General features: G+C 41.1%; 1 protein-coding gene across 4 annotated transcripts in view; it reads right to left on the reverse strand.

Moving 5' to 3' along the window:
• Positions 1–27,989, reverse strand: part of tsnare1 (T-SNARE Domain Containing 1) — a 179,824-nt gene that overhangs the window by 94,930 nt on the left and 56,905 nt on the right. For all 4 annotated transcript variants that reach the window (XM_056381151.1, XM_056381152.1, XM_056381150.1 and 1 more), the window contains 2 exons: positions 24,633–24,710; positions 23,351–23,420 (listed from right to left, as the gene is read on the reverse strand). In XM_056381151.1, the coding sequence (XP_056237126.1) occupies positions 23,351–23,420; positions 24,633–24,710 (148 nt within the window). The remainder of the gene's footprint in view (positions 1–23,350; positions 23,421–24,632; positions 24,711–27,989) is intronic.

The following is a 27,989-nucleotide window of genomic DNA, read 5'->3' on the forward strand; positions in this document are numbered from 1 at the left end:
GATTGTTATGAACTATATCAACTCAAGTTAACAACTCAGAGGTTCGCTGTGGTGTTGTCATTAACAGTTTTCTTACCCAAGAAACCTGAGTGTTAGTCAGTTCCTGTCTCATAAACCATTTCCTGATCTGATTTTTTGGCTGGACCGCAAAAGCAGGGCCAGCCCCATAATGTCCCTGACTGACTGACTGCCTGACTGACTGACTGAGAGGAGGAGTGCTTCCAATACACTGAGCCTCGCCTCCATTACAGCAAATAAACTACTTTGATTCCATGTATCATTATTATTAAAGGAGGCAGAGGAATAACTAAACATAAGACGCACTGAGCAGAGAGAGCAGGAGAGAGGGAGAGAGAGAGAGAGAGAGAGAGAAAAGTCATAACTAACGAGCATTCGTACTAACGACTATGACCAACTCTACGTATCAAACAGAGGGAGTTAGACATAAAGAGTTAAGTTAAGTAAAAAAAGACTAAACTATAGTGGATCCAGACGGAGGCTGTGCTCTGTGTGTGAGACTAAATAAGAAAGATAGTCTGTCTGGTGATTCACCTGGTGATTCACCTGGTGAAGCATGTGACATTTAGACAGGTTTGAGTCCGGCCCGTATCCCTTTGCAGCGTGTCATCCTCTCTCTCTCCCTCTCCCTCTCTCTCTCCCTCTCTCTATCTCTCCCTCTCTCTACTCTAATAAAGGCAAAAGCCTGAAAAATAACTTAAAAAAAGAAAGACAGTCTGTCTCTTCTGACTTTGTCTCTGATCATGTGACAGTAAATCCAGCTGAACTCACAGACCAGTCTTTGTCTCTCATTTATGTGTTTGGTTATAAAAGTTATAAAATCAAGATCCAGACATGTACAAGGTTTAGACCTGGGCTTGTTTATATCCTGCGCCGTATATATGTTTTTGCTAGTTTGCTATCTTGCTGTCTCATACAGAAGCCCTGAGAGGCAAGTGATTTTTCTGTAAGTGGAGTTTGTTAGATTTCCATCTGTGAAAACAGAATTTTTTGTTCACAGATGAAAAAAAAAAAAAAAACTCACTTGCCTTTCAGGGCTTCTGTAATATTATCCTTTTCCCCCCATTTGTAGTGTATATGTAGTTGGGCTGTAGTTGGTACGACACTATTTCCGAGATAATTTTTTCTTATGTTCATAAAAATGTGTTATTGTGTTCATAAAATAATAGGTATGAGAGTTAGTAGTATAGTAGTATTAGTATTTTATATAGGGCTGCTCACTGTTTCATAAACAGGAGATTTTTTTTGGTGTAGCAGGAAGTGCCGTTATAGGTTTATTTTGAAAAAGTTGTACTTGCTGCACTCATGCGAGCTGTACTTCCTCTGTCACCGGCCTTTCTCCTGAGAAGGTATGCATGTCTATTTTTGTAAGACACTGTTTATTTATTTTGTTGTGTTGTTAAAAGTATGTAGGTGTCTTGGCGCTTTACTGTCTCCAAGTAAAACCAGGTAATAAGTAAGTAAGTGGTGGAATAGCACCTTCCCATTGTGCTGCTACAACAGAGCACGACAGTAAATAACACCACAAGACGGGATCTTATAACTCTGGAACGGTGTCTTTGTGGTAATAATTTTATCTTACGTGACAATCATCACAACATAAACAGCAGAAATACAGTGTTAAAGTTAGAAAATAATCTGCCAGGAATGAATCTACTGGCCTCTGGAGGTTTACTGGAGGAGGTTGTACTGCATCCTGCCAAAAGCCAGATTCAGCTGTTTTCACCTCAGCTGTGTCACTGGACTGGCCTCGTTCAAAAACACGATGAAGCTGCGTTTCCTCATGTTAACAAATCAGGATAGTGATAGTGTCCCTTCAGTTATTAAAGTTCACTGTTTATCCTGCCCAGCATCAGAGTCCTTCTCTGACTGACTCACATGACTACTTGCATGAATGGCACAAAATAACTCCATATTTTTATTGAAGTTTATTGCTAATAATAAAATATCCTACGGGCATTGTTTCATGTTTGTCTCTTTGAAATGAATGTGGGGGGGGGGCAAAGGGAATCCTATCAAACTTGCAGCCCATCAGCTAAAAATGCAATCTGAGCTGACGAGCTCTGATGGATCATCCGTGAGTCAGTGGAAGCTCCGCCCACCACTGACACGCTGTTACCAAACAATCAGAGCTCGCCCACTACCGAGGACCTCTGAGTGGACCTCTGCAATATCACTGCACAGTGATACATCTGCTACTCACACTCCTCTCCCACAACAAGCTCGAGAGCCAGGCGGCCAGAAACAGCATGCAAAAGATTGGAATTGCTCACACTGTGAATTTCAATCAGTCACCTCTGTTGTGTGTTTCTCCTGGCCCTGGTGGAGGAGGACTGGAGGAGTCTGGGAGCAGCTGGCTGCAAGGGGAGGTGTGAAGCATGGAGGGAGTGTGGTGCGAGGGAGACACAGTGACGGTGGTGGTGGGGGGTGGCATGGTGGTGGTGGTGGGGGGGGGGGGGGTGGACTATTCTCTGACTGCAATCATAGTTTCAGGACTTTACAAGAGAGAGCAGAGCTTATACTGGGCTCTGATAAGGATTAAACACCAAAGTGAAGCTGCTTCACACACACTGCTGACCTCTCACTGGCTCACATGACAATGCAGAACATTTGTAAAACTCAGCACTGGCTCAAGTCCTAAATACTCCTGTAATATGTGATGACTATCAGCTGCCTCGGCCCTCCGTCACTGTCCACACAGGTTCAGCTCTCAGGTGTGTTTTAGCACCACTTACACTTCTTGATCACTGCAGCCAACACTGTGTTGGGTTATTACTGGGGGTTGATGTTACTTTCATCTCTGTGTGTTTCATAGACAGACTGCTCGACAGTGTGTTGGTCTGGTTGTGTGGGGATCAGTCAAATTCGTACGATGTGTTTAAAGGCGATTGTGCTCAGAGTTTTTCCTATCGGTCGCACAGAAAGGTAAAGTGAAAAGCTGGACACAGTTGGTCATCTGGCAGAGTGATGGACTTTTCCTATCGGCTGTTCGTCCAAAATGATTTGGTGCCAAACGGCTCATTTCTATTGGCCGTTCTGATACTCTCATCTCCAGTGTCAGGGGTTTGCCTCAAGTTCAGCACAGCTAAAATGGAAACCGTCGGTGTTATACCGCGTTAATAGCGGCTGACAAAGCTGTCAGCAGCCTGGCAGGAAAGACACGCCGCAGTGCGGAGACGCCAACTTTACGAGTGCTCGAATCTTCGTACTGAACGGCCAAAATCAATTGGACCGAGTCAGATACAGCCTTAACGCGAACAGTGTAACTCATTCCAAATTTACCGCACACTGACTGTAATATCCCTCTAACACATTCAGCACAATTCTGCTCTGCCATATACGAGGCTGTTGCCCCGTCTTCTTTAAACACGGGGATACTGGCAGACATTTTGAGACATTCTCCTGGAAGCCATTCGTAGTGTTGCACTTGGCTATTGACACGAAAAGTTCCAGCCAATTGCAGCATGTGAGCGAGTATCTGTGAATGTTGTATTGTCAGTTTTGGAAAGTTACAACAATTGTCAGACACCGCCGCCTCAGCTCTGACGTCACAGAGGGAATTCTACCGTTCGTGGAGAGGATCAGTGCAGCTCCTGAAACCTCAACACTTCTTATTTTCATGCTTTTAGCTGAAACTAAGCTTCCCACCAGGAACAGGCACAGTTAAAAAAAATTTTTATATGATTATTGTATCTATAAAGTTGCATGAACACCTCTCTAAAGATTGGACAACACCTAACTCATGACCTTGGCGACGGGTGGTGAAGCCATTTGGTCTTAAAGGGGACCTATTATGCTTTTCGGAGTTTTTCCTTACTTACAGTGAGTTATACAGGTTTGTGAGCACGTAATTGATCTCCAGAGTCACAAGGATCATAATCTACACCAAAGGGAGAAACTCTCTCAGGGTAAAAACCCAATTTTCTCCTTTGTATGAAACGCCTCGTTGCGGGTCCAGACATTACTTCCTGGTCCTACTGACATCAATGCTTCTCTTTGTACTGTCCACCTGCAAGCTGGACACCCCCCCCTGGAAGCTTGGCATGCCCCCACACAACAACTTATAATGAAGAGTTTTTTTAGTTTTGTAGCCATGGAGAAAAGATAACATGTTCTAAACTGCCTGTGGAAATCTGCTTCATTTTTCCACGGTTTTCCACTGCTCCAAACATTACAGTGTGAGCCTGCACATGGAGGACTGCTTCAGAACCCGCACACAGTTAGACGCTTCATTTCCACAACGGTTATTTCTGTAATTCACACTTAATGTAATTCACACTTCACACTCAGGCTGTCGGTCTGCATTGTTATCGTGGATTTGTGACATTAACCACTTTACCACCTGATCATGTTTGTAAGAAGCAGCAGCAGCAAAGATATAAATGCTTAAACGTTTGTCAGTGATGACATGTTGTACCTCGTTAGCTCGGATAAATTATCTACAGTTTAACCACTGAGTTCCTTTTTCAGTAACTACGCCCACTAACGTTAAGTTCATTCAGATTTTCCGACATCATAAAACAGCAGGTGAAGCAGTGGAGACTCCCCCACCTGTCCACTGTTCCTCCATTATTTATATTCCTTTAGTCCAGAAGTGTCCACACAGTCAACAATCAATCCCACCATCAACAGGGTTTCCATTAAAATATTCCAAGTGATGAATACACACACACACACACACACACACACACACACACCCCACCGGAGGGGTACGCTTGTTGATAAATGAAAATAATAAATAGAACCGAAGCCGCCACAACCGTTTGTTTTCACAAGTCGTGCGAAACGTATCGTTACCATGGTAGTTGCCGGCAAGCTGGCCAATGAGAGCACACTGGGCTCTCATTGGTCAGCATCAGAGGGAACAGAGCGTTTCAGACAGATGGTGAATAGATGACAGTAAAAGATGTACAGAAGAAGAAAAATGTCTTTTCAGAACATTAAAGCGTGTAAATCTATTTCTCTTTAAGTTATAAACATCATTAAAAATCTTTCATTTTAATGAATGGTTACAGACTATATTTGAATGTATCATGATTAGTGAATGCTCAGTGATTGTTAGAGGAGGAAGATGAACAACATGTGGGGGGGGGGGGTACTACCTAGTTTACCTCATGTACTTTCCACATTATTTTTGAGCGTCTGGATTCGTGGTAAGAAACATAAACACTATAGCATCGTCCGAAACTCCCACAATGGAAGGAACAAAGTTTTTTGCTGAAAATCCCATGATGCACTGTTTTGCCTCTGATAGATGTGTAAGGTACGCAACACTACACCTGTCAGTGATTTTTCAAAATGATGATTTATGTCCAAGCTCTCCTTTCAGTCTCACTTAAATTACTGTGTCTTATGGAAGGTTATAAGAAAATGTAGCTTTAATATAAGGCCGTCCACTTGTTTACATTTCTCATTTGGACAAAAGACACTGTCTGTGGAACAGTCTGAGTGGAAGTGCTGGAAATTTGGAGAAAGACGTGGAAATATTTCAAAAGGATGTTTACAGTTGACTGAGGTGTAAAAGTTTCTGTGTTGATGAAAGCGCAGGACTTGGAGAATGTGACCCCAGTGATCCTTCCACTTCACCAGACAGATGTAAAACAGCTGCAGACAAAGAAACAGTCCTCAAATGAAACAAAGACAAATGTTCTATTTCCATCATGTTTTCTACATTTTTTTTTCAAACCATTTGACGTTTGACTTGGGTTCTTATCTAAGGTCATAGGTCATCCTCCAGGAGTCAGTGGACAGTTTGAGAAAGATCAAGGTGAACGTTCACCGATGGCACTAGAGACTCATCTCTGTACACAGACAGGGGATAACATCTCCCCCGATATACTACAGTTGTTGTCATACATTGAAATATCAATACTTCCAATCCCAAACGTTTCTGTTCTAGGATCAATTCTCATTTTAAAAGATCAATATCTAAACTCAATCATTTGAAGTAAATGTGTATTTTAACACTGGAGATCCTCACATTGTAAAAACCACAGAAAGCTGTTTCATTCAAATTGATATAAATAAATATGCCAGCTACTTAAATTAATATAGTTAGGAAGTAGGTGATGAAATAAATAAAGAAATGCTACAATAAATAGCTATATAGAGATCAATGCCACAACTTTTAATTCCTCTTGGAGTGAAATTTGTGTCCCTGAAATCACCTCAATGAAATATTATATATATATTATTCACATAATATATATCATATTACGACACAAAACATTTCAAATAACACACAGGCAACAATCCTGACTTTGAGCAACCAGTGATCTTCACTGATACAGTCTCATCTGATTTTGCATATTATTTCAAAATGTAGGTATTGCCTCATTTATTATGATTATTTATTTATTTCATTACTGGCATTTTTTATTTCAGTTTTCTGTTGATTCCTCTCTTCTTAGTGTATTTTATACAAAGTGTTGGTATTGTATCGGTATCAGTGAAACTAGCCTGGGTTTGGTGTTGAATCTTAAAGGAAATAAGTGGTATTGCTCCTCACATGTTGTCACGAGATTGACGGTCCATACTTCACTGCATATAGACCGTGTGGTGCAGTTTAAAACTCTGGGTAAATGAATCTTCAAGCTTAGTGAATGAAGAATGAACATAACTGAACAGGTTGGAAAAAAAGCTTTCCAAAGGTTTTTTGAAGAAGGAAACGTGTTCAACATGTTTGTCAGGCGTTATTACATTAGGGTGAGAAACACTGTGAACCTCACTCGTTTACAATACAACTCCAACAGGGTTCCTTTAACGGCACGAAAAAAGTTTCAAAATACCCGACACGCTAAACACACGTTTGCACAGCAACTCTTCCCAAAACACACTTGACATTTTTACATTTACATTTATAGAGATGTATTTCAGGTGCTTATCTAAAGAGACTTCCAGTGAGAACGACATGAGAGTTCAATTCTCCCCATCGCCAACACTGTAAAATTATACCCACATGAACACACACTCACTCACTCACACACACACACAGAGAGAGAGCTGCAGTTTCACAGTCCATCTGACATTTAAATGTGTATCTCCAACAGAACATACACCTACTGTTGGTTCACACGTACACATGGTCGTATGAGAGCGGTGCATTAACGTGGGTTTGAGAGGCAGAGCGCTGCCGGCTTGTTGTGTAAGAGTGGAGGAGGTACGAGGTGGAGAGGTGCATCCACACAGTCATAATCTGAGTCTGAATAGAAGGCCAGTGACATTTCTACCTGTTCCCTGCATGTTCCCGCCTGAGTTTGTGATGGATGTTAATTTCACAGCTTTCTAGGGATTGCCTTAACTGTTGTGGTGTATTCGCAGTACTTCACACCATTTACTAACTCTGCAACTGAATATACAGAATGAAATCAAATGACAATATTCAATGAAACCTTATGTCATCAAGGCGCATGTGTGTTTTCAATGCATAATCAGAAGGGAATCAATGGATGGCGAGATGCGAGATTCATCTTCGAATGTTGGAAAATGTCTATTTAGTGGTTTTACCTGGACCACTTTCACAATCACATCACTGTGAAAAAATAAAGATAGAATCTAGGCTTTGACCGATATTCAATAACATGGAATATCACAACATTGCGATAGTTTTCATAATACTGAGAATTGAAAATTTAATATTAGTTTTTTGCTGGCCTGCTGTCGAGTCCGACCCTCATTTCGCTGTTTTGCTGACTGTACATTGAAATGTTTTAGGTGTTTTTTTTTTACAATAATATAATTATATTATAACCCATTCTCACCGGTAATATTGGATATTGTGATATTTGGATTGGATTGTATTGAGATATTAATTTTGGGATATCAACCAAGACTAATACAATCTACATTCCACTAAGCTGTGGAATGCTTTGGAGATGAAACTACTGTATGTTGAAATGAAGCAGAGGATGTATGCTGAGTTCCACAGAGTCTAACTTATAGCTAACTAATTGTTGTAGTTGGCTAACAAACAGCTGCATCATAACGCTTCTTGTTTATTGTCAGTGGGGTTTCCCTAATATAAGGCTGTGTGTTATGTTTAAATTTATGGAAAATGTTAGTTAAACCCAGTCATTTAAATCACACCTGTATTAGCCAGGTTCATTTCGACATGTGTTTTAATTCTGTTGAGCGTTTTGTGTTCAATACTAAAGTTATGTGTGTGAGTATTTAGACTAAAGAAATGTCCTGAGCCTCTGTTTGATAGTTGTGGGTCATCCATGGTTAAGCTGATGATAAACTCACCCATGTTGAAGGTCGATGTCAACAACAAGGACTTCAGATGCTGCTCATGACTGCAACTGGGTAGCCCAGAGATACTGACCCATTTTAATCACTTGGCTCTGGAGTCTAACATATTTGATTTAAAATGAAACGCTGACTGATTTTAAAGCTGTTTATTTGGATTCACGTTCACGCTGGGAGAACAGTGATGCAACTGCAGCCTACTTTACATATTCTGCTCATTTTAGGACACAGTGCAGGAAGATGACAGTTTTACATAGAGCTAATAAAGCCAGAGTTTTTATTGACAAGCAGTGGGATGTTCTTGACTAGCAGTCAGTCACCAGCCCAGTCCAGCTGAGCAGGTGAGTCACTCACTGAAAATAAGTCTGAGGGTCAAAGCTCAGTTTGCAGTTGGGGCCTAGCTGGCCGAACATCACCAGGGGAGATAGATGTATATATAATGTATCACTGTGGATCATAGACTTCAGACAGTCAGTGGGTGAAGAGATTCGGACCCAAATATTAGAAACAATGACTAAAGATGATCTTAACTACAAGTACAACCTAAAGCTACAGTCTCTGTTTGTTTGTGGATGTAAACACCCTCAAATTAAAGAGGGAAAATACACTTCAGTCATGTTTTCATTTCAAAGCCAGTGTGCCAAAGCACAGAGCAGTTATCACAAAACAACGCTCTACTGGAGTAAATAATATGTTGGGGGGTTTTTTGAGGGAGATTTGCCTTTATATTTTTCAGCACCACCACACACAGGCCCCGTACACCTTGTTTACCTGTCCCAGGCTGGTAAGATGTATCCGCAGTAGGGTTTTACTTTAGACGTGTGTGTGTGTGTGTGTGTGTGTGTGTGTGTGTGTTTGTGTGTGTGTGTGCTAAAAGTTTTGTAAAACCGATTCACACTGAAGTAACTATCTCACCTAGACATTTGTTTTAAACATTACAAGAAATAGTTCCTTCACTGCAGAGAGCTGGAGCAGCACCGAGGATGACTGCTGAGGAAGTCTATGTACTCCAGTCTGTCATGGAGCTGATGTCAGTGTGAGTATTGCCAACCTCTACTCAGTAGCTCTATAATCCTTCAACTTTAACTTACTGTTGATATCGTAATTTAGTTATAGATATTAAGCTAATTATTTATAAGAGTGCCAGATTAATAGTAATAATTTGAGACTGAATTATTATTGGCTATTCTTTCCTTTTTAGGCTGGTGTCCCCGAGGACTTTAATTAATTTTAAAATGATTAATTAATATTAATAATATTAACATTAATATTTTTCTTAATTTATGATAGCCAATGAACACCAACAATGTGCAGCTACCTTCAACTCAACTCTTCTTAGATGACCATTACCTGAATGAATGAGAATCTTCCCAGATCTCTTACCACGCATGTTGATGTAGACATCTTCAGAATAGTATGGGAGTACAGTATAAAACTACAGCAAACAAAATTGAAATCGGACTACAGAAACCACCTATGGTTCAAAGTCTCATAGCAAACAGCCCAAGTCTGAAAGGCCACAGAGCTGAAATGATCGTTGAGAAGGTGCAGAATCAGCTATTGAATGAGAGGGTGAGACAGGTCCATGTAACTATTGAATGGACTGAAGACGCCTCTTGGATGAGAGGTGAAACGCTATGACATCACACACTACGTTAGCAGCAGCTGAGGCCTAAACAGCAACAACAATGGCACATGTGAACTCCCTCCGCAGATAATATGGATGCAGACTCACAGCTAGTCGTCCAATGACCGGGATAGAAAGATGCTGCTTCACAGTAACATGTCCGGGATTAGAGGATCTGTTGTTCACAAGCGCTGCAATCCCTCCTCCTCTCTTCATACTGCTCTGCCTGCAGTCTCTGTTGGCCCGTTGGAGTCGGGAGTCTGGAATATGATCCTGCAGCCGTGTCCCAGTAAAGCACATAATACTGCTTCCTTGATATTCCCCTTGAGTCTTAGTCAGCACACCAAGCTTGTCCATTTCACCAGGGACCTCACATAACCTTTCCTTAACGACAAAATAAAGAAAGCGTTTATACTTTCTCCTTACTCACCACTTGTTACCAGCCCTGCAACCTCAGGAATTTGTGGCCTCATTCCCAACAGAGTGGGTTTGGAGACCACGATCAGCTGACTGCAAAGGAAAACAATACCTCCATTTCCCGTTGGTATGGCTACCCAGCTGCCAAGGAAAACCAAAACCAAGTCCTTTCAGCTTTCAGCCAGACAAAATCCATAGTAGGGCACAAAAGGCCAGTCAATTAAGAGTACTTAAAGGTAAAGAATTAAAGAAGCAGAGGAAGTAGAAAACACAACTATGTTAATGGGAGCTACTGCAACAGGTTGCCATGGCATTAAAAACGCAAGATGGTACCTGTGCATTGATGATTACAGGTTTCATTCAGTATTTACATGATTTCATTCAATGATAATCTGACATGATTATCTAAGTGAACAACTGTTTCATGTTTATTATAACTGTGCCTTAACTAAGTCAGGTAAGTTACAAAATAATTTGATGAATATATTAGAATACTTGAGTTATGGAAACTTACTTTAGGGAAATGTGTTTAAAAAGAAGATCAAGCTCAGTTTTATGTATGTTCTTCAGGTATAGAGCTTGAGTTGGTAAGGTAACATAAAGTTGAGTTAATTTAAGGCAGAGATTCTCAAAGTGTGTGGCGCGCCCCCCTGGGGGGACGCGGAGGCATCCCAGGGGGGGCGCGAGTCACCCAGGGGGGGCGCGAGTCACCCAGGGGGAAAAGGGGGGGAACTAATGTTTGGACGTCTGAATGTTTTTCACGGTGGAACCATAAAAAACGCGCTTTCACCTGCCTTTCATAGCAGCTGCATTCAGGTCTGTTGGTTTTCAGAATGGAGAGATATTTGACAGGGATGAAAAGAAAAACAAGCGACGCTTCTGAGACCAGCAATACAACGTGCTCAGCTGACGGGAATCGACAAAAAGCCAATTCAAGAAAATATGACGAAGCCTATCTTGCTCTTGGGTTCACAGTGAATGTGGCCGGAGATGAAGAGAGACCCGTTTGTCTTTTTTGTCTGAACACTCTGAAACTGAAAATTATTGTTCTTGCAAAGTGAATGCACATTTTATTTCATTTTTTTCTAGTTTTGAAAAAGCCCAACAAAAGGAATGTTCATGATTTTGATAAGTCAATAAAGTTAAACATGGCCTATTTTGTAACAATTTTGTTGGGGTGGAAGGGAATGAAAATTTTTTCTTCCTCCAAAGGGGGGAATGACAGAAAAAGTTTGAGAACCACTGAGTTAAGGTAAAGTAAGATAAGGTGACTTAAAGTAGGGTAAGGTCATGTAAAGTAAGGTAACGTAAGGTGAGGTAACAAGATAACATAATGTAAGGTAGCGTAATATATAAGGTACGGTAACGTAAAACGAGGTAAGGTAACATAAAGTCAGGTAAAATGAGGTAGAGTAGGGTAACATGGAGTAAGGTAAGGTAAAGTAAGGTAAAATAAGGTTATGTGAAATAAGGTTGGACAGGCAGGTAAGGTAAAGTGAGATTAAAACTGCACACAAGACAAACATACGTTAAATAACAAAGTATTTACAATACAAGCGAGTTTAGCCTAGATTAGCATAAAGTCTGTAAGCAGTGGAAGAGCTAGCCTGGCTCTGACCAAAGTTTATTACCACACCTACCAACACCTCTAGATCTCAGTAATTAGCATTATGATCAAAGTTTGTTTAACCTGTCGCTACACAAACTTGTTAAATTATTATCAAATCACTATATGGAAATAACATTTAAATATCTAATTAGGTTTTTTTTTCATAGCATTTTAGTGTTAATAGTTTCACTCAATTGTTGGGATTCAGATTCAGACAACTTTACTAATTCCACCAGGGGCAATTTGTTTGAACTGCTGGCCTTACACACATACTAAAAACATACAGTGATATGAAGGCATAAAAAATAAGTAAGTAATAAATAAAATGAGATATGCCAAGGAGTTTAGTGGAATAAAGGAATCTATAATAAATCTATATTAAAAATAGGTTGGTCATCAATTAATAAAAGACAGTAAAAATCATAACAGGCGTTAAACTGAAGTCAAAACAAAAGAGGGGCCTACATATAGCCCTAGAAGCCTGAGCCAGGGTTTTGCAGCTGTTAAGAAACCAGTGCCAAAACCCCCAACCAATCTGACCTACGAGTGGAGTCTGGTTTGAATTCAAACTCTCTCTAACTGGACAAAACACAGAATCCCCTGTGACATCATGCAGGTGATAAAGACGGGCCCGCTCCACTCTTCTGTACTACTGATATATTATAGAACATATAAGCACATAACATTTGGTATGTGATTATAGAATATTATTAGAAATAAACAATATTTAAAAAATCAAGATTGCATCCTTAAGGGAATGATTAAACAATAAATCAATCAAGATAAATACGTATTTGCAATGATTTTTTGTTTTTGCAGGCGGTGCTGAAAGACTCCAGTCCTGTGGAGCTGATGCGTCACAGCTGCACGTGTAGCTGGAGCAGTTCTATGTAACCACTGCGTGGCTCTACTATTCCAGTCAGCACATTACTCCAAGGTGCCAGCAGTCCACCCTGTGCTAAGCTGCACCGAGGGAGAACAGCAATGGCACAAGTCCAGAGCTTTGGCTAGTCAAGAAGAAAGGGCATGTTATCCATGTTGCATTTTACATATAGTAATTTAAACACCTCTTGGCAATATTTTCTAAACTATATCCTGCTTAACTTGAAAGTGTATAAAGCCAGGCCCTGTAAATAAAATGACTGCTAAATCAAAATGTAGAGCAACAGAAGGTGTAAGGTAGAAAACAAAATATTGTATGTTTATTACAATATGCTACATGAATATTTGAATGAAAATATGTGTTGCTGTATGCCGCTTATAAATGTCATGCCCCACACAGGAGCACATTCTGCAAAGTCCTCAGTGGGGATCTGCCTGATCTTTCCGTCATTCAGGTGGCAGAGGTCAATAAGGATTTATTGATGCGCCAATGACCTGCAGCATTGGCATCAGCTGAGAAATTCCTCTGGTTGACTCTGTCCTTGGCAAGGTTCAAGCTGGAAGTCCATTGTTCTCCCAACAACCAGCAACAAAGCAAAGAGAGACCTCCATGATGTTCCACCATCTCCAACTCTGCCTCTTCAGAATTACAGACTGTTGTGTGTTTATACGGAGTGAACTACAACAGCTACACTGTAAGAAACTTGAGGTCACCAGGGATATGGTGCACAAATTTGAATGTGCTAACAGAGCACAAAGCTCATGTACTGAATGGCATCAATTAAGGAGGTCTAGACTGACTGCTTCACGTTTTAGGGAAATCTGTCGGGTTAGAGTGGGGTCTGAAGAAGGTCTGGCTGACCGGATACTGCATGGGACTCATCAGACGGCAGCTATGAAGTGGGGGCTCGAAATAGAGGCACATACTATCTGGGAGTATTGCCCGATGAAGAGCGTTAAACACTACCCCTGTGGATTTGTAATCCATCTTGATGCTCCTTGGTTGGGGGGCGTCTCCTGATGGGTTAATCTATGACCCTTCAGAGCCATGTCAGTTTGGTCTGATTGAGATGAAATGCCTGAATGTTAAGAGGTATGTCGACTCCCCGTATCTCCAAATAAAGTCAGGCAAATTGGAGCAAAAACAAACACACACTTACTACAGGCAAGTACAGGGGCAGATGCTAATAACTGGAATGAACTGGTATGATTCCGTTGTCTCAACTGAAGAAGACAAAGTAATTCAAAGAATATACAGACACAGTGATGTGTTGGAGGTGATCAGAGAGAAAGTAGACAGGTTTTACTTCAATGTCTACATGCAGAAATGCCTGTAATGTCACAAAATGGGATGATACCAAGACAAATACTTTGTGTGTAAATATGTTATGCATGTTTTCTTTACTGGTAATTACACTGCCGTCCCACCAAGTTAACATATTAAAAGTGTCAACTGGCTGAGAGACTCCTGATCTCTTTTTCAATCAAGTTAACCCTAAATCTGACTGTAACTGGAGAATAAAACGCCCCCTTACCCAGAGTTCATCTATTTATCCAGATTATTTTGAAGTGATTTGCTTAGTTTGAGATATATATAATCTCTCCACAGGCAGAGTGCCATTCAGCTCCATTGTGTTGGGACATACAGTAGATATCTCATACTAGGCAAATCACACCAAAATAATCTGGATGTATACATAGCACTGTTAGGGGCAAAAATGTTAATGAATTTTGAGTGAACTGCCCCTTCAAAAATGACAAGTGTAACTGAATTATTGTATGACCATGATTGTGATTGGTTATTCGATACAATTTGTCTTTTTTATGTTTCATGAGATCTTGAAGGTTCAACTAAATAAAACAAATCAAAGACAATTAAAAAAGGTAGTTTTCAGGTCATTAAAATCAGTTTATGTTGAACACAGTAAAACGTAGTTCATGTGAAGTTACTCTAATCAAGAAGAGGTAGATATAGCTACAATTTCTAATTCCATATCTCCATTTCTTGACCAGAGGTCCATTTTGATCATTTGAGAGGAGACATGCAACTGTGAATATTTGATTTATACTACCTGAGACTAGGAGAGGGATAGTGGTATCAAAGAGTTTATTCTCTTTAACTCTTCTGATCATCCTCTCCATGTGGACCTTTAAACGGGCAATGGACTGCATCTTCAGAACATCTACCTCCAGCATCTGGGTCGTCTTGGAGAGGAAGGCAGGCCGGGTCATCCACCAAGAATCCCTTATCAACCATGATGGCCATGTCAGCAGTTAAGAGTGATGTAATCCCTGACTGACAAAACACCTCTTTGTCACTAATGGAACCCTCAAAAAATGCAGACACAAAAGTCAGGGCTCCTCGAGGGGACATACCCACCATGGCCTTGAAGGTGCAGTGGGACTTGTAGGTGGGCTTTCCGTTGTCATGCTGGTGGCATAGCTTTTCCTTGCTCTAGAGACTCTTACTATTTTGGATGTTGCTGCCTTGATCAATACTTTTAGCTTTCTTACATGGTGTAAAATCTGATGTCTTCTGGTTTTGAAGCAAACCTTTGTAGTACAAATGAGTTTTGAAGATGAAAAGTTTGGACCTGATGCCTCAGTGACTTGATTTGCCTCAACATATCTTCATACTGTTCCCGGTCCACACACACGGTTGGGCTTGCTCTGTCGTCGGGACGGTTTGCTCGACATCCTCCTCCTCCTCAGGCTCCAGGCAAGGCTCCGGACTTCATGGCCGAGTTCAGCGCTCACAAACACCGGCCCGTGTCTTCTTACTGTAGTTACTCTACTCAAACAATGATGGGATGAAGCTTGCTGCTAATACCCATCTACCCTTAGAAATCCTTGAAATGTCAGCTGCATTCCCTCAGTTCTTTGAAACTTATACAAATAACTGACATTATATTTTTTTCTTTTCCTGACAGCACTCATCTCGCCTGTGGCAGACTGAGACAGGAGGTAACTGGAAACAGGGTTAGGGTTAGGGCGCCAGCATACAGCCAAGGACCGGGTTTGCACCCCGTAAATTGAGACTGGCCCCACAGCTTGGTTTTAGGTCCATGATACCAGGTTGGTGCTCCGCTTTACTAATTATTATTAATAATGATAATCTAATAATTTATGATAACCTTTTGAGAGTTATAAATTATCCCTAACAACCAACCTGCTCCTGTCGGTGCACAACACAATGATACATTTTTCTTAAATAAACACTGGCTTCTTTAACATGCTGGTTTTGTGAATAACAAACTTCACACCTCATCAGCTTTGTGTTTTTAATGGGGATGGGAAATTAGCTGATGTTTCTGGCAACACACAACAAAGTAATCATAGTCTAAGTTTGTTTACTAGAACTTTCATCTGTCTGATGACAACATTTTATTCCTCATCAAAAGAAACACAGTGAAATAAATAATAGCTAATGGGCTACACATTCAGGATTAAGACTGGGATTCATCACTGACATGATAAAGCAGTCCAGAGTTTTTACGGATCAATAGAGCCTTGTCAAAATGCGAATGTAGTCTGTTCATAATTTAACACTCCCACACATCCTTCCCACAAACACAATTTACAAGAATACAACACAATAAAACTCCAATATGACATGATCATAAGTACTGACAGATATATAATAACTTGTCAAAAAGGAATAAATGAATCAGTCTAAAAAATGTAACCCAACTGGTTATCTCTTTATTTTCTTATGTAATTACCAAATACATAAAAAATGGCAATTGCATAAGCATTTAGGTCAACAAAATACGTAAATAATGAACACACAAGTATTTTGTTTATTGTGTGTATTTTTTAAGTGTCACTGATGTTTCCTGGATATAATACCTTGTACTAACTTCAAAGATAGAAGAAATTTCTTCAAACTTTTCTTGTTCAAGAACTTTATTGTGAAAGTTTTGAAAAAATAGAAAGAATAAGTAACAATTGTTTTTGAATTGAGAGAAATATCACATTATTCTAATTATTGTATTTGCTGTGTGTGAAAAATATTACTCTACAAAATAACTTCAGCAATCAGTTTCAAAGTAAAGTAAAAAAAAATATTATTTCTTGGATAAATAGTGCAGTAGAAGTGCAAAGTAGCAGACAATGGAAATATTAATGTCTTGTCCATGCATATGGAGGTGGACCTGTTCAGTGTGACTGGATGGAGATCAGAGAGCTATAGTCCTCCATATGTTATTGCAGTTAATGATGTAGGGGAAGAGAGTGTAGGAGGGTGTCAGTGGGTGTCTGAATGGGTGGGGATCTACAGTGTGATTTTCACAAGGTAAAGTATTTGAGTACATCTGCTTCATTACTGTCCACTGATGTGAAGGTTTGAAAATAGAAATTCTTGTAATGCGTCTCTCTCATTTTCAGACTCTGCATGTTCGCCTCAGCATTTATGTTTCTCTCTCCTGTGAAACTGCAGCTCCTTCCTTTTTGCTGTGAGTAATTAAAGGTTTTGTGATGCACTGTAAGCTTGTGTGTCTGCAGGCACTCTGTCAGTCAGCTGGGGGCGCTCTCCTCCAAACACAGCCCCGTGTCCTCTGGCATGTTACAGCCAGAACACCAGTGAATGTCTAATGCGCTAACAAAGACAATGACACTCAGAGGGTGCCAGCCATTAATCCACTTAGACTTTTTGCCGTGTGCATTTCCACGATTACAGGGGTGGGTCAAATTCTATTAACTGTGAGACTTGAGTTTTTTTGCCTGAGGCCAGGCGTGCAGATGGCGAGTTACCATTTCCACCACAGGCACAAAAAAGACTTCCTTTTATTTCACAAACTCAAGAGTGTTGCTTCTTGCAGGGGAACATGTGTGTGACGTTCTGCTGTGTGTGAGATTAGTGCAGCATATGCATGTATGTGGCCTTGTTCAGTGTGACAGGATGGACATCAGATAGCTGTAGTCCTTCATATGGTGCAGCAGTTAATGATGTGTAGGAGTGTGTCAGGGGGTGTTTAGAAGGGTGGGGGTCAACAGTGTGTTTTTCACTAGATGATATTTTCAAAATAGTTTTAGACCCCCAACCACTGCCCCCTGAAAATTTAGCATTTAGTGAATTCATGAATGAATTCAAATCTAACATACATTAATATGAGGCTCATCTACAAAAAAAACACAATGATGGGCTCAAGTGAAAAACCCAGCAGTAAGTGCACTGGGGACGATTAGTCGATCAGGCATCACTTCCTCTAAGGTTCCATATACTGTCAATCCTCCTTCAGATGAATCTTCACATTTTATCCACAACCACGATGGTATTCCAAACCTTAACCATCCACACTGTGACCAACACCAAGCTATTGGATTAGTGGAGCTTGGGGGGATATTCAGGATAAGACCGGAGATATTCTTCATTTGTCTTGTTGTCAGATCAAAAGACCCAAACTAACAATCAGTGTACTAACAACTGTGTGTCTCAAAGCCTGATATATTTTATTCCTTGATTTAAAATATGACCACATCTTCACTTAAGTTCATAAACAAATGTAATCTATTCGAATTAATAACACACAAATCATGATCCAAGTTATGTTTCATTGTTAGCCGTCCTCTAGCAGTCATAGTAATTATGATTGGAGCAAAGGAGGAACTTAGATGACATCATAGAGAGACATAAAAGATTTTAAGAAGAGGCAGCTGAAGTGATGTCGACAGCGCCCGTATACATTCCAACACGTTGCCGTAGTGATGGAAATCAAAGATCAATAAGCAAAATTTAACTCTGACAACAGTTTCTTCACTTCAGGAAACCGAGGTCTCTGAACATCGCTACGATCTGTCTCTTAAAATGAGCTGAGAGCTCTTGATATTTGCTTTAGAGACAATTTAATATCAATGAGGAGTTTGTTACTTCAGCACCACGGACAGCGTCATGGTTTCATCAACACACAGCGCCACAGGTTGTGGGCAGGAGAGGGAGGCTGGAGGTTAACAACAGTTTGTGCATTTGGGCCTTTTTGTTAACAAAGGAGTTAGTCTTTCTCCTGTAGTAGACAGCTGAGCTGCAACAGCAGGAAGTGTCGACACAGAATCTATGTCATCACATCACGCCGTAGTCGTCCTTTCAACCGTTGCTGCTTAAAGTCTCTAATGTTCATGTTAGGAGGAGAGGTGGGTCCAGAAAACACATGACTCTCAAGCAGGAATCTGTTATGTGTTTCCTTTGTGAACCGATGGTCTGCTGTGGATCTTGTCCGATAGGAACAAGCGACACACACGGTCTCTTAGGTTGGGGGACTCGTAGATGTGAAGCCCCAGGCCACTGATATCAGCAACAGCCAATTGGAGTTAGCAGTTAGCAAACGAGTCCAGTCAATGAAACATAATTGGTGGTGTGCATTAGAGCTACTTAAACCACGCCTCACAAAAAAAAAGATATCATAAGACTTATAATCAAGACTTGTTGATTAGCTCCACCCACACACTTACTGCTCATGTGCTGGTATCTTTACCATGCTTTACACATGGAGGCAGCAGTGGACTGTCACTGACTCACATGAATAATGATGTTAAAAACCAGAAAGGTCTGGCTGTAACTGCAGACAACAGACAGGAGGAGCAGAGCAGGTCAGGACAACAGCTCCCAGTAAGTCCAGTATGAACCCCGTCAGGTTTTACAGCACAAACAGTAGGCAGAAGACAACAGGAAGCCTGTCTGAGGTTGTTCAGCAGGATGTTGTATAGCTTTTGTTTTCTGGTCTGGTTTCATCAGAGTTTTGAATAAACTAATTTAAATATTCAAAGTCTGTGATATATTACATTGACGTGGAGCTGTCCAGGGCCAGAGGCAGCAAAGACCCAGATTCTCCCTCCACCCTGCTCCACCTGTGGGAGGATGTTTCCATGTTGGTCTCAGAGACCTGTTCTCACCACACATAGAGCTGAAGTTCTTCAAACAGTTCAACCTCAGTCTCATCAGTCCAGTAGTGTTGTGGAAGAGTCAAATTTCAGGTCAGTGATGCAGCAGCTTCCCCTGTGGTGTCCATGGCAACAGGACTCCATGCTCCATGATGTGTGTGTGATGGACTCATGAGCTGAGATGTGAACCCCCTCCAATGATTCCTTTCAGCCTTCAGCTGTCACTCTGAGCTTCTTTGTTCCTGATGAGCTGTTGGTCTCAGCTGGACGTCCACTCTCATGGAGAGAGGCCACGTCACTGAATCATCTCCATCTGTTGACTGTCTGACTGTGGACTGATGAAGATCTAAACTCTGTAACCCCTTCAGCTTCGAGCTCATCAACTCTTCTTGATCACAAGTTTTCTGAGATCTGTAGTGTGAGGCATTGCTCTAACCTGCACCTCTAATCTGGTTTCACCGACTGACTCCAGGTCTGTTAACTCCTGATTGCAGTTAGCTTGTGTTGATGCCATTAGTCGTGGGGTTCCCAGACTTTACAGTCTCCACCTTGAATGTTTGGATCATGTTTTGAATATGGACAACAACAACAATGATGCGTGTGTTTATTAGTTAAAATAGTTATAATTACTACTGCTACTAATAATAACTAATAATAATTGTACTTTGGATGAAGGTCTGACCAGATTTTAGGACAAATTAATACATAAATGGACACAATTCCAAAGGCTTCACTTACTTTCTCTTGCCACTGTAAATATAAAGTGTGACATGGGCTGCATGTGATGGTGTCTCCACATGGCTTTTGGTGGGCCAGTCAGGGTCGTAAGTCCCAGGCTGAATTTTATTCCCACTCCGCCTCAGGTCCACAGTCAGTCAAACGTTTTATAAATGGAGATGATTTAGCTCTGTGGCTACTCTGCCTGGAAGTGGACGGCCAGCCAAGATTACTCCAATAATACAACACAGATGCTCAGTGAGGTGAAAAAAAACAGCTAAAGGCTAATAGGAGCTGGTTAAGAAATGTTAATCATGGAAGGAAAGGAAAATTACAGGCCAGTGTATTGTTAATTGCAAGGTTGTTATAAATGTATACACTGATCGACTGTTGGTCAGCCCCATTCACTTCTGAAACTAAACCTATACCCTCTCACCCATAAGGCAACATAACAGTGCCACAGTGCAGAAGGTTGATTAATTCACTTTGATAAGGTGCAGTATATATTATCTGAAGGCCTATTAGTTTTGAGGTAAGTGGAGACGTGTTCTGAATGTAAAAGTCCCATTCACTTTCTGCACGTTAGGAGACTGACGGTGGGATGCGTACAACACTGTCCGGGTTGGCTCATCAGCACAGATAACTGATAAAAGCTGAGGTTCAAAGATTCAGAACAATCTCAGCATATTGTCCATTTAGCAGCTACTCTGGACCTCCTGATTATGTCACGTCATCTTCAGAGAGAAGGGGGGTGACATGCAGCAAAGGGGCCGCGGGTCTTATTCCAACCTGGGCCGCCGTTGTTAGGACTAAGCATTGTGGTACGCGCTCTACCCGCTGAGCCACCGGGGCGCTATCAGGTCATCCTCGAGTCCAAGTGAATGTTTGTGGCAAATTTGAAGAAATTCCCTCTAGTTGTTACTGAGATATCACGTTCACGGGAATGAGACGGACGTATGTACAGACACAACGCCTCCGGCTCTGACTGACTCACTTGCAGACTATGATAATGAAGTAAGAACTAGCTCCAGAAGCAGCGTCTGCCCCCTCTTCACTTCTTCAAGTATCGTGTAACTGAAGCTGCTCATACACAGTGTAGTCACCACTTAGTGCAAATTTTCTTGAAGGACTGTTACCCACTGTCATGCCAACTGTACAGGTACTCACTTTATTCCAGTCAATAGACAGTCTCATGGAAAACAAGAGCTTAGTCAATAGAAATACAAAGGAAACGACAGTTCAGTCAGTAGACCCTCATCAATGACGCTCGAGGTTGGCTCTTTCAATCTGCACCGTGCTTCTCTTTGTCCCCAAAATGCTCTACGGTACAAAAGACTGTTACTTTTTTTGAGTGCTAAAATCTTTTTAAAAGTCACTGTATGTTTTTGCCCCTGGAATTTTATTCTCGCAGAGGTAGAGAAGCCGTGGAATCAGCGTACGCCATATTAGAATAATGTTGTGGTTAATCGTTGTCATTTTGGGATGTGTGTGTTGAATGTGATAAAAATGTGTTAAAGTCACTGGCAACAGGATAAGACTACTGATCAAAACAAAAGCCTCTAGTTAATGAGCTCTAAAAGTCACCATTACATTTCTTGGAGAGCCGAAACTCTCCTGACTGTTTTCTGGAACAATCTTTCTAAACACTGAAGCTGCTGAATAACACAAAGCATGGGTGTAATTTGCATCAGTCGGAGGCACTTGGATGTGTTGTTTGCATCCAGCATCAATACTGCTGAAGGAAAATGGGAAGTTAAAAATAAAAGCAGCCAAGCATTGTCAGTAAGTTTCCAAGGCGATCATAAAAAATGTTCAATAGAATTGATGACATGCCAGCCAACACAGTGGGATGTAATGCATTTTAAACAGATGCAATCATCTTAGATTGGCCACTTTGTCATCAGCGTTGAATCTGGTAATTGCTGGCAGCTCAACTAAAAAAGAATAATCAATATGAAAGAGGGCCATGAAACAAAGAGAAAATAAGCACTTTTCTGGGAAGCAGAGATAAATGTAACACTTGCTCTGAGCTGGGCGAGCGAGTGTGTAGACTGTGTGTGTGTGTGTAGACTGTGTGTGTGTGTGTGTGTAGACTGTCTGCGTGTGTGTAGACTGTGTGTGAGTATGTAGACTGTGTATGTATGTGTATACTGTATGAGTGTGTAGACTGTGTGTGTGTGTAGACTGTGTGTGTGTGTGTGTGTGTGTGTGTGTATAGACTGTGTGTGTGTAGACTGTGTTTGTGTGTGTGTGTATAGACTGTGTGTGTGTGTATAGACTGTGTGCGTGTGTGTGTGTGTGTGTAGACTGTATGAGTGTGTAGACTGTGTGTGTAGACTGTATGAGTGTGTAGACTGTGTGTGTAGACTGTGTGTGTGTGTGTGTAGACTGTGTGTGTGTGTGTGTGTGTGTGTAGACTGTGTGTATGTGTGTAGACTGTGTGTGAGTGTGTAGACTGTGTGTGATATAATATTTATATGTAATATTTAACATATATCTGTACTCCTGCAAGAACACTGCTGTGCACCGTGTGTGTGCGTGTGTGTGTGTGTGTGTGTGTGTGTGTGTGTGTGAGAGTGTGTAGACTGTGTGTATGTGTGTAGACTGTGTGTGTGTGTGTAGACTGTATGAGTGTGTAGACTGTGTGTGATATAATATTTATATGTAATATTTAACATATATCTGTACTCCTGCAAGAACACTGCTGTGCACCGTGTGTGTGCGTGTGTGTGTGCGTGTGTGTGCGTGTGTGCGTGTGTGTGTGCGTGTGCGTGTGTGTGTGTGTGTGTGTGCATCAGTAGAGGAAAGACTGTTTTAAGGATAATAAAGTATGAAGGACCCAAACTAACATTATTTTAACCCATAACCCACTTACACGTGGTGATTAGAGATGGGTGTGTGTGTGCGTGTGTGTGTGTGTGTGTGGACTGTGTGTGAGTGTGTGTGTGTTCACTCACAGGCTCTGTCGTAGCTCTGCTGTGTCTCTAGATGTTCCCAGCGACTGGAGATTTTTCTCTAGTGTGACAACTGGGGAAACAGTCGAACAAAATAAACATTAAGACGACCTTCCGTTCATCCCATAACCTCACTGTCAGACTCATGCAAGGATGAGTCCAACTTAAATCTTAATTGAAAATGACTTTAACCCCAGTCTAAAGAAAGTTCTGGCTCTTTGTTTAGAGGACGCCTCGCTGCTCTTCGACCTCTGTGAGGAGAGATGAAGAGAAATGACGATAGACAACCTGAGACTGAGTTTCCTATAAACCTAATCCTAAACCACATGTATGGATCCAACACTAATCTAGAGCTTGTTGTAAACTTAACCTTCAACCAACAATAACTGCCCTCATCCCAAATTTAAACTTAGTCCTAAAAGTAAAATGAATCCAAAAATCAAGATTTAATTGTCAAATTACCTTAACCTGCTAAGCAGCTGGTCAAGGTCATTTTGTAAATACTATAAATAAAAACCATTTGAGACCTTAAACCATTGGCTTTTATTGTAAATCATTACAATATATACAATCATCAATATAAAAAAAATCAATTAATATAAAAAAATTGAACTGAATTGAGGATGTTGTATTAGAATGTACTTGTTTTTCCAGCCATATCAAATTACTAAGGCAAAGATAATGATCAGGCCTTAATGGGTTAAATTAAGATTAAACATTGTATGAAATTTAAATGAGGATAAAGGCGAGGTTAAAATGAAATCCTGATTTTAGCATTCTGATTAGAGTTTAGATTTAGGATAAAGTCAGTTCTAGTTGTAGTAGATGTCTACATTAAGATTCTGCTCATGGTTAGTTTACAACCAAACAGTTCATGATGCAGAACACAGAGAACTATATGTTTAGATTTGGTAAGAGGTTTGTGACTGTGAGTTTAAAAATTGGCATGAAAGTTAGTTTAAGATTAAAGTCTGAGTTTAGGTTTCAGATTGGTGTTAGTACGAAAGCACATTTGACTTAAAGTGAATGAAGCATTTTGTTGTAGATTTAGTGTTAGGATCTACATTAACAGTACATTTCAAATTAGTTCTCTGAAAAACAAATACAATATCTGATCCTAAACTAACTTTCAACCCTGAACTAAGAATCCATGTGGAGAGAGGAGGGGCAGGTCAAAGGTTTCAGAGTATTCATGTTAGGACGTAGGAGCAATAACAAGGACAAATTCATGCACAAGCACGTGTAGCACATTCACACTGAATGTTACTGATGGAAGGTCTTTTACCGTTGGCGTTGATCTGGAAGATATTGGAGGAGGTCTCCTGAAACACATCTTGCAGTTCCGAGGGGCTGACCTGTGTGGCTTTGGAAAAAAAAAAAAAAAACATGATATCAGCAAACACTTCTCAGCCCAGTGGAGTGTGACACTGCAGCAGAGGGAGAGCTGAGCACACAGCGGCGGCATGGAGGGACCACTGCGACCACACAAAAAACACAGAAATATACCCAGTTATACATTTTCACTTGTCTGTCTGTGTGGTTGTCTGTTTTTCTCTTGTTTATCCATCACACTTGATATCTCCGCGGGAGAAAAGGGAAGTTGTTGTTTATTCTGTCTTGATTCATTCCCCTCAGCTCTGCATTTTCCCTGGAAAGCGTCCCCCGGCCTCTTGGTCTCTTTTAGTTCCTTGATTTGGTTTTATCCTGATCATACGCCTCAGTTTTGAGGTTGGAACTCGTTGAGCTGCCTCAAAGTGGCTAAAATTATCAAGTAATGCCGCTTGAATTTTATGCGTTTTCACATGTCTCTTTAAACCCATTCCAACCTTCAATTATGCAGATACTTGCAGAGATGCGCTAAAATATTACAGCAATTTTCCAAGAGAACTGAGTTACTGAGAAAACATCTGCAGTAGGACATGAACAGACATCATCACGGCTCTGGAGCATCTCAGTTAGTTTGAACGGGAACCTTCCTGTTTTTAACTTCTCTGTACAAATGCTAAGCAACTGTTTTGTCGCGGTTGCTAATATAACTTCCTAGTGACGTCTTACTGGCCATCAAATTATTGAAGTCTTCAACATGCTCATCCCTCCTCGGCAACACCACAGCTCACTACTATCTGCCTGATGCTGTACTATCTAGCTCCAGTAACAGATAGACAACCAACGGACACTTTGTCCATGGTATTCTATACTTTTCTCTCATTACCTGTAACTGACGCTGTCAGATGAGTTCATGAGTTTTTTTTAGGTGATAAATCATCTCTTACATGATGTAAGAGTTTCCCTGGTGCAAAGTGAGGTGAATACGAGGCCTCAATAATTATTAACTGAGACAAAACGACATAAAAAGTTTTCAAGCAGACTGATGCACGAGGCCTCGTCTGTCTATAAGAACCAATATCTGTTACTTTGATAGCGCTTCAAACATAACTGAAATATATGAATATTTTTATTCACCACCTTTTAACAACTATTGGCTAGATACTGTGAAATGTTCCCACTGGGTGAACTGTAATAACTGTTTAATGACATCATGAAGTTAGAATGTTATGTTGTCCAAAACTTGCAGTTACTACCTGATACCTGCAAAACCAATGAGACTCCCATCAGCATCAGCTGTGCTCCGTGTTCAGGTCTTACCTGACTCAGTACGTAGGTCATGGTTCTCTCTCACCTCAACTACTGCGACGCTCCTCTGGGGGGGCCTCCCTTCACACACAATGAAACCCTTACAGATGTGGTGGTACATCTGGTGTAAGATAATCCTCAAAGGTCACATGTCACTCTGCTCCTCGTGGACCTCCACTAACTACCCACAGGCTCCTGAATCACATTCAGCCACTAATGCTGCCGTCAGAGAGACTTCTGGGTCTGCTCCATCTACTGGAACTCAGTCATTCAGCCTGATGCTCCTTCTCAGCCACTGTGCTCCTCTAATGAAGGTGGTCTGGCATCACCATCCCTGCACACAGGACAGTCTCAGTCCAGACTGTTCAGGTCTGTGGTTCTATCAGAGCGGGGCGACTCCTCACTTCAGAGAGACCTCCTCTCCTAACACCTCTAACACCCCGACATGTCTAACTAGCTCTGACTATCAACTTTCACGTCGCTTCTTTACTTGCTCTCCTTGCACTGTGCCTCACTGATCAGATTTAGTTCTTACCTCAAGGTCTCCTACTGCACTGAAGCTTCAGCGTTGTTATGCTGTCAGTGTAAGCGTTATAGCATACTGATATTAGCATTTAGCTCAGGTACAGCCTCACACAGTTGCTTGGCTGAATGATGCTTAAAATATTTATTGATGTACCAGAAAAAATTAGATCGTAAAGTTTAGTGAGCCAAAAGAGCAGAGAATAATTCCTGCCATAACAAAATAGCTCGACACAGTGGTCACACAACAACTCCTCCAACCTGAACAACCAGGTAACAACCACCCACCATCTCATATGACCTATAGGAGTGGCTCCTGAAAAAGGGCCCCAAAGTGGCAGGAGTACTGGACCTTCGTCACCATAGTTGCAATAATAAACAGTCATGGCTTGGTTAGGTTCAGGAAAAGATGGTGGTTTCGGTTAAAATAAGTACTTTACCCAGCATTAGATGCTCTTTGTTGTCATGGTTACTATATAAACAGCTGGTTTCACATGGGAATCAAACACCGCTCTCCTGTGTCATATTCATCCATCCACCACAGCTTCCTCCTGACGTGGACTTTGTCTCTCTGTATACTACGTCACTGCACTTTTCCCTTTGCTCCTGTCATCATTACTACAACAACTAGATGTCGCCTAGCAACGAAACCTAAGGGGTCATAATAACCTGCTGCACAGACGACCTGTGGGCTCGTTTCTTACGGGAGGGCCGACTCTTGGTCACAGGTGTTTATACATGACAGACTGCACACACATGACCGAGAATAAGAAGCAAGCTGATGGTGATTCTGAAGCCTGATGTTTTGCTCACATTTAAAAGTAACTGAATTATTACATCAGTTTACATGCAGGAACAACGTGAGTGTTATTCGGCCTCTCTGGTTAAATGTTAAACAAAACAAGCCAAGCTGACAAAGGCAGTTTTAGAAAATCTAATTAATTGAAAATTGAAAGACTTTAAAGAATTGACACATCAAAGTTACATTAATTAGCGACGGGAGATGGTAGGAAAATTGACATTTACATTCATTATATTGAAAGAGTGTGTATTGTTGTTGTAATGAATGGATGTGGAAACTGAGCGGACATCAAAGGCTGCGGGAGCCTCTAATGCAGGATCTAACTGCAGCGATGATGATAGACTGGACGGGGAAAATGGCATGGCACGAAGCCACAGGCTGGCAGCAGGAGTGGTGAGTCTGCTGTATAACTTATGAGGGCAGGACCATTTTCCTTGTTCAAAAGCACATGTCACTGCAAATGACAGGGGGGGTTAATGGCCTGGAGCCATTACAGCAGGAAGAGATCAACATCACGACCTGTATGAGCCATCTCACCCACCCTTTTGTCAAATACTGCAGCCAGTGAGTGCTATCTGCATTTTCTTTCTGACGTGGTCAAAGCTACAGGGCTATAGATAAAATATAGAGGTGAGGAAATGTTTTAAAGAAGTAGTATTTGAGGAAAGAGGGATCAAATATTGA

Source organism: Seriola aureovittata, chromosome 7 (genome assembly GCF_021018895.1).
Source record: "Seriola aureovittata isolate HTS-2021-v1 ecotype China chromosome 7, ASM2101889v1, whole genome shotgun sequence".
Classification (NCBI taxonomy): Eukaryota; Metazoa; Chordata; class Actinopteri; order Carangiformes; family Carangidae; genus Seriola; species Seriola aureovittata.